The 13,813-nt window shown below is 35.0% G+C and overlaps 1 protein-coding gene across 2 annotated transcripts in view; it reads right to left on the bottom strand.

Moving 5' to 3' along the window:
- Positions 1 to 3,891: 3,891 nt before the first annotated feature.
- UBE2W (ubiquitin conjugating enzyme E2 W) overlaps positions 3,892 to 13,813 on the bottom strand; it is a 73,292-nt gene continuing 63,370 nt past the window's right edge. For both annotated transcript variants that reach the window (XM_025393318.1, XM_025393317.1), the window contains one exon: positions 3,892 to 7,396. In XM_025393318.1, the coding sequence (XP_025249103.1) occupies positions 7,383 to 7,396 (14 nt within the window). In that variant the 3' untranslated portion in view covers positions 3,892 to 7,382. The remainder of the gene's footprint in view (positions 7,397 to 13,813) is intronic.

Genomic DNA, 13,813 nt, shown 5'->3' on the forward strand with positions numbered 1-13,813 from the left:
GGTAACGAGACTGGAGAGAAGGTAGAAATCTCAGAGACATTTTAAGGTTACACTCGACAGGACTTGAAAAATGCAAGGAGAGGACTACTGAGTATCACTGCTTGGTTAACTAGGTTGGATGGGAATGTCATTAAATTATAGCAGGATAAAAGAAATATGTTTTCATTGGGGTGAATATGGAGACATAAAATTTTAATGTTGAATTGGCTATCTGCAGGATACAGCCATCTATATTAGGATCTTGTCTGATGATATATATTCACCCACATTAAGTCCCTGAAGGCCAGGTACACACATGAGAAGATATTTCCTATCTTGGGATAAACTTTCCTTATTATTTCCATAATCCACTTAACTGTAAAGGGTGTAGGGATTCCCACTTATGTATTCTGCATCACGCAGGCAAACATTAAAAATAAATCTCACAGGCAACTAAAAAACTGGTTGAAAGGGGCTCCCAACAGGACAGATAACCACTGTGGCTTTGAGCTTTATTATCCAAGTACACAAAACTCTTAGCTGTGTCACTTGATCCTTCAATTTAGCTTATGTTTAACTTTGTTATGTGTTATGTTAGTGTGAAAATCAGTGAGAAATATAGGGAGGACATAAACAGAATCACTTATCCAGAGTAGCTTAAAGTAGTGGAGAAAAGTCAAATCCTACTATGGAAAGTAGAAATTACTTTAAGGATTATAATAAAGGAAAAGGGCACCATCAAAGTACAAAAGAAGATGGTTCATATATTTATCTAACCATCTACTAACATAGTTGTGTAGGACGGCAGGAACAGTTTGAGACATGATCATTTTTATGGCAGAATGGCTGCCTCAATGAAGACTAAGGTGCTCCTGAGGCAAGCAGATCCCCTGTAGAAAAGAACACTTAGAAATTACCAGCAGAGCATATTTAATTCTTCCTGTCAGAAATAACAGACGCTGAGATAGCCCCTTCTTGTGGTTATTTCCTTCCTCTTCTTGCAGCTTCAAGAGTCACTCATTTAAGTCATTAGTTGATCTGTTTGTATACTCCAGAAAGCATCCAGAAGTTCTTACAGTATGTCCTTAATTGTACAACTTGAAGTTCAGAAACATTGGACTCACGATAACTCTAAACAAGTGCCTGGGTCTCCATTTCCATCTTCTCTGAAAACGCTCAGTCTTTAATTGGGACTTATTAAAACATAAACACTAAAACTAGCTACATATTACATAAAGATGATGTGTTAAATAGATGGTTTGAGTGACTATCTTCATTCTGTTGCACTCATTTTGGAAATGGACATGTTCCTGTTTCTATAATCCTTTAAAATTCAGTCTTTTGTGAAGAGAAACTACTGTACAAATAAAGTTTTACATCATAAACCAAAAAGAGGTCTGGTATCTATCCCATTTAGTATTCAAGTCTACAGAAAAAAATCCAGTGACAACTGCTTTATTATTAAAAGTTATGAAATTCCATAAAGCACACAAAGTAATCTGCATTCAACTAACAAGTCTGATACATGTATTAAAAAATATATAACATAGATTTGTCTGTTTTAACATTTATATTCTATTTAAAAAGTAGTGACTTTACATATTTTGCAACTTGAATTTATAAAATATATACATCCACCCTACTCAAATCCGTAAGCATGAGCTTTCATTCCTATTAAAAAAATGCACAATCTGTAGTTCTGAATAATAAAAGGAAAATGGTACCAACTAAAATGAACAAATTCCTTTTGACCTGAACATGCATTTAGTTTTTGGCTACTAATCAACCCAATAATCCATTCAAATAATTATTTTACCTTGAGCCTGACCACCAATTTGCCTTTACATATACAATCTGTGGTTAACTATGAAGAGGTGCATTTTCATGGTATCTGACAAAATTTACCAAGTTCCTTATGGTAGATTTCAGGCTTTAAATTGTATGTTTCAGGCTTCAAAAGATGCAGGATTATTCAATCTTTCCACATACCAGAAAATCTGACAAGTGATGTCATTTCGAAATCATGTTTTTGCCTTTGAGAAAACAACTTAGAACTGTGGTAGGATCATCCTTTTCTCAAAACCCAGAAAGTGTATGTGCCAAGGACTAGAACAAGAACTGGATCTCTCCTTTTCCCAGTCAACTCCTCACTCACCATATTAAAACTGGAGTTATTGAGGTATGTTAAGATAGATCAGCTTCTATTCAGGCATTCCTTCCACATACTCAAAATACTCTGATATTTTATTAACAAAAAATTTTTCATAAAAAAAATAGTCATTTAATCATTTTAGAGACTCATCACAAAATACAAGTCACAATATTAACATGTGAAAATTAAAATTACAATTAACATCTCACCAGGATCAAAGAACTCTAACTTCAACTTTCAGGATAGAGAGCCAAGTTTCAAGTATATGTCTAAATTCTACGTGCCTCTAAAGATAATAATGCACATAAACCTGTCTTAAATCAGCAAACAGATGAGGCATGGTGGCTTGCACCTGTAATCCCAGCACTTTGGGAGGCTGAGGCAGGAGGAATGCCTGAGCCCAGGAATTGAAGATCAGCCTGGGCAACACGGTGAGACCTCGTGTCTTAAAGAAAAAACAAAAAACAGAAAAAAAACAAACAAACTGCACATCCATTCAGGCATGGTGGCACACACCTGTAGACTCAGCTACTCGGGAGGCAGGAGGATTGCTTGAGCCAAGAAGGTCAAGGCTGCAATGATTGTTCCACTGCACACTCCAGCCTGGGCAACAGAGAAAGAACCTGTCTCAAAAAACAAAAACAACCCCCACACAATTTATGTTGAGAAAGCAAGTTTCCCACAAATTATTTTTAAAAAACGATTCCAGGCTGGGTGCAGTGGGTCATGCCTGTAATCACAACACTTTGGGAGGCTGAGGTGGGCAGATCAGCTTGAAGTCAGGAGTTCGACACCAGCCTGGCCAACATAGTGAAACCTTGTCTCTACTAAAAATACAAAAATTAGTCAGGTGTGGCAGTGCATGCCTGTAATCCCAGCTACTCAGGAGGCCGAGGCAGAAGAAACGCTTAGACCCAGGAGGCGGAGGTTGAAATGAGCCAGATTGTGCCACTGCACTAAAGCCCAGGTGACAGAACAAGACTCCGTCTCAAAAATAAATAAATAAATAAATAAAAAATAAAAATAATCATCATTCCACATCTCAAAATGACTCAAATTTAAATGGAAAAATAAATAATTTGCTTGGGCAATAATTTGGCTTTGGGAGAGTCCTCATCCAAAAATAACAAAATTTCCTTAATATTAGTAGTGAAGAACTAATTACAGCTAACAGCTCATTTGCCAAGCAGTCAATTATTCAACAAATTTAGCCATCTACTGACAAACTGAAATTAGTATCAGAAATTCCATGTATTTTATTTGTAGGTAGGAGAGCCATTTTAAATTTTTCAAAAATTCATGGCATAATTTTAATAATCTTCCTTCTGTAGATTCCCTAACTTCAGGGAAAAAAAAAAGAGAATAAATTAGAAGTGAGAAAAGGAAACTGTGGAAGACTGATACACTGAACATCTGTGGGAAGAGACAGAAAAATAGGAAGAAAAAGAAAGGACAGATTTTTAAAAATTTAGAAAAGACTGCAAAGAGGATTGGGGCCAGTTGGTGCAGATTAAAAGACACCTTCTTCACAGACCTCAATCATGCACAAGCAGTAAGGGCATTACTGTAACACAGAACAGTATAGTAGCTGATTTTGATAATGAATTCTCAGAAAATAATATGATTAAGCTTCAGTTCTTATTGAAAAGCAATTTACATACACAATTGCAAATTTTAAGCATTCAGCTAAGATATGTACAAAAAAATTAATGAACATGAGATAAGAAATATAAGCAGCAGTCACCATAAAGGCTTAGAACTAGTGACACTGAATTCTTTATTTAAAAAAATTTTTGAACACACAGTACCTCCTCTTCTCTTCTATCTTTAGGAAGAAGTTATAACAAGGTTTAAATATCTCAATTCTGAAAAACAATAGGCTTTTAAAAAATAAGACTTGATTACCAGAAACAAGTAATATGTAGTTACATAACCATTTTCATATCACTACTCATTTCCATTATTTACCAATTCATCTTTGACGCAACTTGGAAACAATTAAGCAGTCACTAGACACCTGTTTTAGAATCTGAAGAAATTACTATCCACCACAGGAATCTAATGATGTACATATTTGCATATATTTAAAATTTCATAAGGGAAAAAGTAGTAAACTATTCTAGTTACTTTATACCAAATATTGATATTCCTAGTCAAAACAACAAGGATTAAGATCTTTCTCCAGGTGAACTGTTGACTATATAGATGCTATTTCCAGCACTTTCTTCTGGGGATTAAAAATGCTTTATTTCCCTGCTGGCTAACATGATAAATTATATATTACAAGTAAGTGCTTCAGAAGTGAATATTAATTCCTTAAGAGAACAACCATAAAATGTATTTTATAAAAATTCTCTTAAAAACTGAAAACAATCCTTCTCTTTAAAACCTATGGCATTAATCCCTACTTGACCAAAAAAAAAAAAAAAAAAAAAAAAAAAGGAAGGGCACCATGTTCATGATCTAAGCATGCATAAATAAGGAAGCAAATGTATTACTGTCTTAATAGAATTTGGCAAACCAGAAGAATGGCTTAAAAATAAATAAATAAATAAATAAAAAAAGAAAAGTGTACATTATCTTCTAAGTATGAAAGTCTAATTCTGTAGGCCTATGTAGCAAATAGTGCCCCACGAGGAAATGCAGGGAGGGGGCAAGTAGCATATCCCTATATACATTTTCTTGATATTCTGGTTGTCTTTCAACAATGCATTACAGAGAAATATTCTTTTTATTATTACAAGCCATTCATTAATTGCTCTGTAGAGCAATGACTCAGATAAATGTCCTACGACTTTTAATAATGTAACTAACATATAAATTAAGTGCAAGGAGTTTTCAATGATTCCTAAATTTCAAGAGAGTGTTGTTAACCTGATTATGAATTTTAAATGTTTGTGCTCCTATATTTTAGGATATTTCACCTTATTTTCTTCTCTTTAAACCGTAAGATGTACCGAAATTATTTCATTTTCTTCTACTTTCCTATGTTTCATTTTAGTTTATGGTATTTATATGTAGAGAGAGAGGTATGTTAAAATATTGTTATAAAAAACTCAATTGAGGCTATATATGACCTATTACTCTATAGTATAGCATTGTTAATCTTTGACCCAGTATATTAATTCCTTTGGTGAATAAATGTCACCAGTCATTTCTTTATAAAAGCATTTTAGTAAGAGAACCAGCAATATGGAGAGAGATTTCTCCCCAACCCCCAGAAAAAGATCAAGTCAAACGGTAGTGTAGAGCAGTTATGTAAAATATGAAAATACATAATTTACAGCTGCAATTTTCATATTAAAAGCAGTTTAAAACTCTGAGTAATTCAAAGACTTTCTGTCTTGGTTAAACAGGTCAACTAATAAAACTGACAGAGATCACTGTGAGAATTTATATTTATCTAGTCAAGACAGAACAAAAATGTTTATAATTTTTTAAAAGTGGTAATTGTTAACTAGCGGTATATAAACAGTGTCCACAATTTGGTGGCTGGCCATGGTTTTAATTTTTTTTTCAAGTTATTTCTATAGCAGACATATTTTTGAAGTCTACCCACCCCTGAGTTCAGCAATTATACTTTTAGAGTGTAAAATTATATGCCCTTAATTAACAACATGTACAAAGCTACAAAATGTCATCTATACAGATTAAAAACAATTTTAAAATATTTACCAATTATTGATTGAATGGTTTTACTGGGGTACATATTTCAAACCTTTCAGCCAACTGGCTTTTAGTTTTAAGCCCAAATTGATTCATATATTCACTGCAGGATATTTCAAAAAGAGTGCAACAATAAGGCATTAGTAAAAATAACACTGTAGTAGAAACAGATTTTGCATATGTGAAAAGGTAATTTATAAAATACATTAATCACTTCTTAAAAAGAACTTAGTTGCAGTATCATTAACTCACATGGTACTGAGAATTGGACCTTTCAATGATTTTTTTTCTGTAGAAAATTTTATCTAACTGTAAGCAAAGTCTTTTCAACAACAAAACAAAACCCTCCAGGAAAAACTATATGGCTGTGTGAGACAAATAAGCAACCATTTGACAGCGATTTTTGCCTAAATTTTAAAATAAAAATGTCCACACTCTTTTGTTAAAACATTAAGCCTCTGTCAAAAATGTATTTCTTATTTTAGGGTACAGGATTAAAGGACAAGATGATACTTACAAGTAAAGAAAATTTACAAGAAAAAACTTAACAAAGGTTTTTCAATAAAAGTACTGTAACATTCAAACTTGACTTATAATAAAAGAAACAAGATTGCAAACAAAAATGTTTACGGGTTTTCCAAACATAAATAAATGAAATAGTGTTTAGGCAGTAGGGCTCATGCTGATGGCTAGCAGGAAGTGAACAGAGTGTAACCTACTTGGAAAAAATCTTTAATGTACAAATAACAAGCCCAAATTATGGACTGCAGCAATTTAATCATCACTGCCATTTTTCTTACTTCCAAAATAAAGCCTTGATTAAACCATTCATACCCTATATTACTCATACCTTTACTTCAGAGATTGAGGAACTATATACAACAAATGAATTTATTTTCACCATAGGGATAACATACTGTACCTCTCTGCCAATGTTACTTGAAAATCTTCCATGTCAAAACAACTTGACAGTAGATATAAACAATTCAATAAATACGCAATGATCTTTCATTACAGTCCTTTAAAGGCGCATGTTAATTCATGCTGTTAACCTTAGGATCACAGTGCATAGAATCCAAATATAAACAGTTGGGGTGACTTTTAAAGTAATGTTGGATCCCTCACTTTATTTATATTCCCACTATAACCGACAAGTTCATTTCATAGGCCCTATCATGCATTAATCATTGAGTGGCAGGAGTTAATGAAAACTTTTCCTGTTACAACGTCCATTGCCGGCAATGAACGTACCAAAACCGCCAAGGAAGTCATTGTTATTGCACAATACATAAGGACCTGGAGCTTTTCCAAAAGCTTAAAAAAATAAAAAAAATGGAATTATATTTGACGTTTCCTGACACCTGCATTAATACTGTATGACTAATAAAAGCATGTCAGTTGCCTGGACTGAACCAGCGATCAACATGCGCCCAGAATGCACACAAGTAAAAATGCAGTAAAAGGAAGTAGTCTTCATTGCCTATAGGTCACTTCCAGTCAAAGGTTAAAGTTCAAAGACTGAATGATCAAAGTGCTCATTTTCTCAGTAGGACTATCTTCTGCTAGGAGGATGATAACAGTGGCATCAACAAGTATCATCTTTAAGAAAAGGAGAAAGAAGATAATTAAAAAGTCAAGCATGTATAAGTAAATTCTACAAGTTTGTTTAATGTAGAAATAATTTCAATTAGCAAGAAGTACACAGTTTACATGTCTGATCTGCCTCCCCCAAACCTGTGAATACAAAGTGTAATCTGTGTTCAATTATACAGTGATAAACAAATTAAGTTTTATTCTTTCAGAGAAATAGTTCCCACAAACCTTAAAATGATATGTTATTAGTACATTCTATTTAAAATAATAAACTGATATGACATGTTAGTACGTATTCAGGATGTATTAATCTTAAGAGAATTATTTTATGGGCAACAAGTTCACATTGTAATGAGATAGGACGTAAACTCCTGATCAACACTGCCATGCTATTTAACACAGAATAATACACAACTTGTCTTTAGACTATGAAGGAAGTAACCTTTCTTTACCAATGAGATACAATCTCCAAATCAATAAACAGTTAAGATTAATTTCCCTTTAGAAAATAAGCTTTCAGGCTGGACATGGTGGCCCACACCTGTAATCCCAGCACTTTGGGAGGCCAAGGCAGGCAGATCACTTGAGGTCAGGAGTTTGAGACCAGCCTGGCCAACATGGTGAAATCCTCTCTCTACTAAAAATACAAAAATTAGCTGGGCATGGTGGTACACACCAATGGTCCCAGCTGCTCAGGAGGCCGAGGCAAGGGAATTGCTCGAATCCGGGAGGCAGAGGTTGCAGTGACCCAAGACTGCGCCACTGCACTCCCGCCTGGGAGACAGAGGGAAGCTATGTCTCAAAAAAAAAAAAAAAAAAAAAAAGGAGAGAAAATAAGCTTTCAGCAAGTATAGATACATACGCAAATGGGGTCATTATTTAATAATAACTTCTGGTAGTCTCAACACATATATATGTAACACAGACAACTTTAGAATTCATTATTTATTTTATAAAATTTCACGAAACATATCTGAAACATTTATTCTGAGGATGTTATTCTTCAGAAGGAAGCTACATAAAGAAACTAAGACTGGTGGCCAAGAGTTGTGAAAGCACTCAAGGAAAAATTCTGAAATCCTAGCCAAAATATTTTACAAACTGTCTGATATAGTTTGGGTATCTGCCCCTTCAAATCTCATGCTGAAATGAGTGATCCCCCATGTTGGAGAGGGGCCTAATGGGGAGGTGTTTGGGTCATGGGGGCAGATCCCTCAGGAATGGTTTGGTGCCCTCCTTGCAGTCATTAGTTCACTTGAGATCTGGCTGTTAAAGAGTCTGGGATGGCTCCCTCTCTTGCCATGTGACTTGCCTGCTCTCCCTTCACCTTCCACCATGAGTAAAAGCTTCCTGAGGCCTCACCAGAAGCAGATGCCAGCACTATGCTTCTGTATAGTCTGCCAAACTATGAGCCAAATAAACTTCTCTTCTTATAAATTAGTCTCAGGTGTTTCTTTAGAGCAACACAAAACATCAATACGCTGTCTCATGTTAGAATTGATATACCGCTAATTAAAAACCAGTAAAATCTGACTTCTAAGCTGGGTAAACGCAGAGTATTCCAAACAGACTACAGTTTAAAAATAAATCATCCCTAATTCATTAGATGCCTTAAAATAAATAAGAATAGTATCTTTAAGAAAACAAGTAGTTTATATCCTGTAAGGTTCACTCACAATTTTTTTGGCAATGCAAAGTGGCTCACGCCTGTAATTCCAGCATTTTGGGAGGCTGAGGTGGATGAACTGCTTGAGCCCAGGAGTTCAAGACCAGCCTAGGCAATATGGCAAAATCTTGCCTCTAAAAAAATATAAAAATTAGCCTGGCATGGTAGTGCATGCCTGTAGTCCCAGCTACTTGGGACGCTGAGGCTGAGGTGGGAGGATCGCTTGAGTCTCAGAGGTTGAGGCTGCAGTGAGCCGTGATCCCTAGGCAACACCATCTCCAAAAAAAAAAAGGGATGTTCTTTAAATTATTGTGGTACTTGGAACAGAGAACATATACTTGTTATGGATATAAAACAAACTTAGGAATATGAAGAAGTTCCTTAAAACATCACTTCTGCAATAGAGTAACAATAGGGTTGGTCCCTAAAACTAACACTAAAACGAATCATACTCAAATCTCTAAGCTAAAAGATGGCACTAAATTCTACCTAATATGTCAAACTACTGAGGATAAATTTTAAGGTGATACAAGATAACAATGTATACAATAAGAAAAGTGACAGATAAAATTCAATTTGAACATAATGTTATCTAGTTAACTACCAATAAACTTGTATCTCCACATGCCATCTTTGACAGGTGGTAGCATAAATGCATCTTTATTAGCTTGTTCATTTTAGTATAGTGGGTTTCTGCAGAATGTGCTACCAAAATGATTACGGTATCTTTGTGAAGCTATTTTCCATATCTCAATCCCTGTTATGATACTACCCACCTAGTTTTGAAGAAACAAATGATCTATAACAGCTAGATCCACAGGAACTTGCGGGATTACAAATCCATGATGGCTATATGTAATCAAGAGTTTATAAGCAAATTCTAAGTATAGATACAGGTATGAGCCAAAGTCACGGCCATCCTTTTTCTAAATAGGATGGTCATAACTAAGAAGCAAAAAACTTATCCATTAGTAGAAAGAACACAGTTTGCTAGCCAGAAGAAAGTGTTATTGGATACCAGGACAGACTAACCCCCCAACCTAAATAAATAAATAAATAAATAAATAAATAAATAACTGAGTAAACCCATTCTGGGTCAAGACAAATACAGGCCAACAAAAGGTGGTAAAAGAATGGTGTATTTAATCTCTTGGCTAAAGTATTTATGACAAGACAATGGCTTAAAGAAAAATCTAATATTAACCATTTATATTTTTCCTGGAACTTCAGAAGCCTTTACTAAAATTACACTTTCAAATATAACATACAAACTACCAGTTTCAAAGAGGTGACACCGACCATGGCTAACTTCACTGTGCTTCTGAGAAATATAAATGAGAGAGAACTATATTAGAAGAAGGTCATTTAGTTTTCTCCTGAGAATAAAAACTATCATATAGTTTTCCAACTATCATGGAAACCCATCTCCTTGTATATCCCCAGAGACAGAAGACTAGAAAAAGAAGGAACACAGTAATATAGGTCAGTGGATATGAAGTGTATGCTACCTCCAAGAAAGAAAAAATATTTAGTTTTGTCTCTCAACAATTTAGGGAATTAAAATTTTCCTTTAATGAACTAATTCAAGAAATATTTCAAAGTAGGCAGACAACAGACTTGTTAATCAGCAGGAAACAGAAGCACAAACAGAGTAAAAGTTTAGACTCAGGAATTTAGTAAATGGTTTTGTAACTCCAAAAGGTAGTACAAATAAAAAAGTTCACAACACAGGTAAATCTATGGACAGCAACTATAAGGCAGGAAGAAAAGGAGTTTGATACTACTAGTCTGAGACAATTTTATGCTCCTGCCCTCTTGTAGTCTTTATATGCTATAGAAATATTCCAGCTGAACAGAATCAGCATGCAGTCCATGGTTTTTAAAAACCAGTATTCCTCTACACCTCCCCCAAATTACAGACTCATTTTGTTGGATATGCCATCTAAACATTATAACAATTCATTTCCTATGAGCCTGGGTCTCTGAAACCAACCTTCAACAGGAGCCTTAAGTTACATGGGGTGAACATCCCTAAATCCAAAATCTGAAACTTTTTAAGCATCAAAATGACACCAAAAGTGGAAAATTCCAGACCTGCCCTCATGTGACAGGTCAGAGTTAAAACTCTGTTTCATGCAAAAAATTATTTAAAATGCTGTATAGGTCCAGTGTGGTGGCTCATGCCTGCAATCCCAGCACTGTGGGAGGCTGAGGCAGATTGCTTGAGTCCAGGAATTTGAGACCAATCTGGGCAACATAGTGAAATCCCACCTACACCTCCTGCAAAATATACAAAAATTAGCTCGGCATGGTGGTACATTGCCTGTAGTCCCAGCTACTTGGGACACTGAGGTGGGAGGATCACCTGAGCCCGGGAAGTTGAGGCTGCAGTGAGCCATGATCGCACCACTGCATTCCAGCCTAAGTGACAGAGATTCTGTCTCAAAAAATAAATGAAGTTTTATATAAAATTACCCTCAGATTATGTGTTTAATATATATGTGAAACATACATAAATTTCATGTTTAGACTTGGCTCCCATCCCCAAAATAGCTCATTATGTATATGTAAATATTTGAGGAAAAAAAAAAGAAATCCAAAACACTTCTGGCACCAACTATTTCAAATAAGGGATATTCAACCTATAGTTTATAACTAACCATTCAATTTTCTAACACTTTAAGGAGAATGGTTCCAGCCAGCCACAAATCTGTCCTCCCCTCTGTGGAAAGCAAATCATTTATGAAATTAAGTTGTATATGCCTGATACTGACCTCAGAAAACAAATGGATTTAGTTGGCTACCTCACTGAAATTATTTTTATGGTCTCACAAAGAGACATGTTCAAAAGATACTTTCTATCCTTCCCAAGAACAATCATCATGTCTGTTTTATGATATAGAACTTTGAGGCCTCAATCATTCATTTATTTGTGCATGGAACTGTAAGCAGATCTGTTTTCTAAGGAAGATTCTAGCCCTGAATCATAAAAAAAAATCCTTAACCCATCTGTATGCTGAGGTGAGTTGTCTATTTTGCATACCTATTTTGGTTAGGCTTCTTTATTTTTTTTTAACCCTATTCTCCCTGCTCAATTGATTATTCAAAGCATAAGAATCCCCTCCCACTCCCCAACTGCCTTAACTGGCAATGGCAATGAATAAATTTGCATTTCAAAGCAGGTATGACTTCAATTTCTTAGTGAACAGAAACCATAAAGGAATTCTGGAAAACACATTGATAGTCAACTTCAAGTAAGTAATAAAGAAATGTGTAGTCACTATCAATACAACTTTTTATTTAATATATCCAAAGACCTCTAAACACTAATGAGGTGACTTTTTACATGGTAATAAATCACTGTGTGGTAAGTAAGAACCTCAAAAGAAATAAATATAAGCTATGATGCATACAAAGACAATACCAGTGGGGTAAACTGACTGGCCTAATTCTTAAAGGATTCTAACTAATAATGTAGAAAACCACAAATTTAAGCTGAGAGAGGTCTCTTTCAAGAACTTTAACACTGGTATCTGGCAGCTCAGCTTTAGCATGTCAGCAGAGTCCTCCTCATATAAAACCAGGAAATGAAGTGAATTTCAGATTTGTTGTTTTTCATTAACTGTGACTCCATCCTGCATCCAGCATCCAGGAAGTATACATATAGTCATTAATCTAAACCAAACCTCTCTTGCCTCTTTGCTTAGATCTGGCAAACACCAACTCACCTTGACCCAAGTATGTCGGGAAGCACCACACAGGAGGACTGTGGAGCTTGAGACCTGAGGTATACAATTCCGCTTAGTTTCTAGAAACTGAAATGCTAAGTGTTTATAATTCTATAGAAATGTTTATCCAATTCTTAGTAAGCCTTTGTTCAGTTTCTGAACTTTCTGCCTAGCCTTGAAAGTCACATAAGGAAACTGGCCTGCTCTGTAATCCTTTGAAAATTAGATGATGCTAAGAAACATCAAGAGTCCATATGTCTTGGTAACTAGGTCTTATACTGGAACTAAGCAGTATAACACTTAGAGCTAAGCAGAAAAAGATACGCTGACTTGTGGAAAGTTCTAATAAAAAAATTAATGTTACGCTTTTTATAAGTGTATGATTATCTTTGATAAGATTACCCAAATTTACCTATAATGCCAGGACAAGCTATTATTCACATTGACTGTGACTGCTGTTCTGATATAAATATAGGAGAAAGGAGCATGTGCTACACAGCTGAAATGCATTAGCTTTTTAAAAGTGAAGGAAAAAAAGTGAAGGAAAAGTTCAAAGAAGATTCTCTGTAGCCATCCTAGTTGGATGACAGAACAGTTGCTTTACCATCTCAATGTATAACAAATATTTCCATTCCTTGATTGCTATGAAACTCACTTTCAAAACAAAGTTGTTCCTTAAAGGGAGAATGGTGGAGGGGAATGATTCAAACATTCAGTGTTCAAGCAAGAGGAGAAAACATATTAAGAGATAAGAATGGCCATCACCAAATCAATGAACCAAGGATATTTTAAACAGAATTATCTGTAAATGAAAAAAAAAAGTTTTATGTACCCAGGATTGGGGACTGGACTAGAACAGTCATAATTCAGGAGAATAAGAATCCAGTGCCTTTTAAAAATAGCTCATTTGCATTGAGGGGAGAGGTGAAAGAGGAAGGGATAACTTTAATCTGATTTATTGGAAAAACGAATTACTATATGAACTTCAGACTATTTTACATTATGTGAGAGGTTAATTTGGTTTGAAAG

Source organism: Theropithecus gelada, chromosome 8 (genome assembly GCF_003255815.1).
Source record: "Theropithecus gelada isolate Dixy chromosome 8, Tgel_1.0, whole genome shotgun sequence".
Taxonomy (NCBI): domain Eukaryota; kingdom Metazoa; phylum Chordata; class Mammalia; order Primates; family Cercopithecidae; genus Theropithecus; species Theropithecus gelada.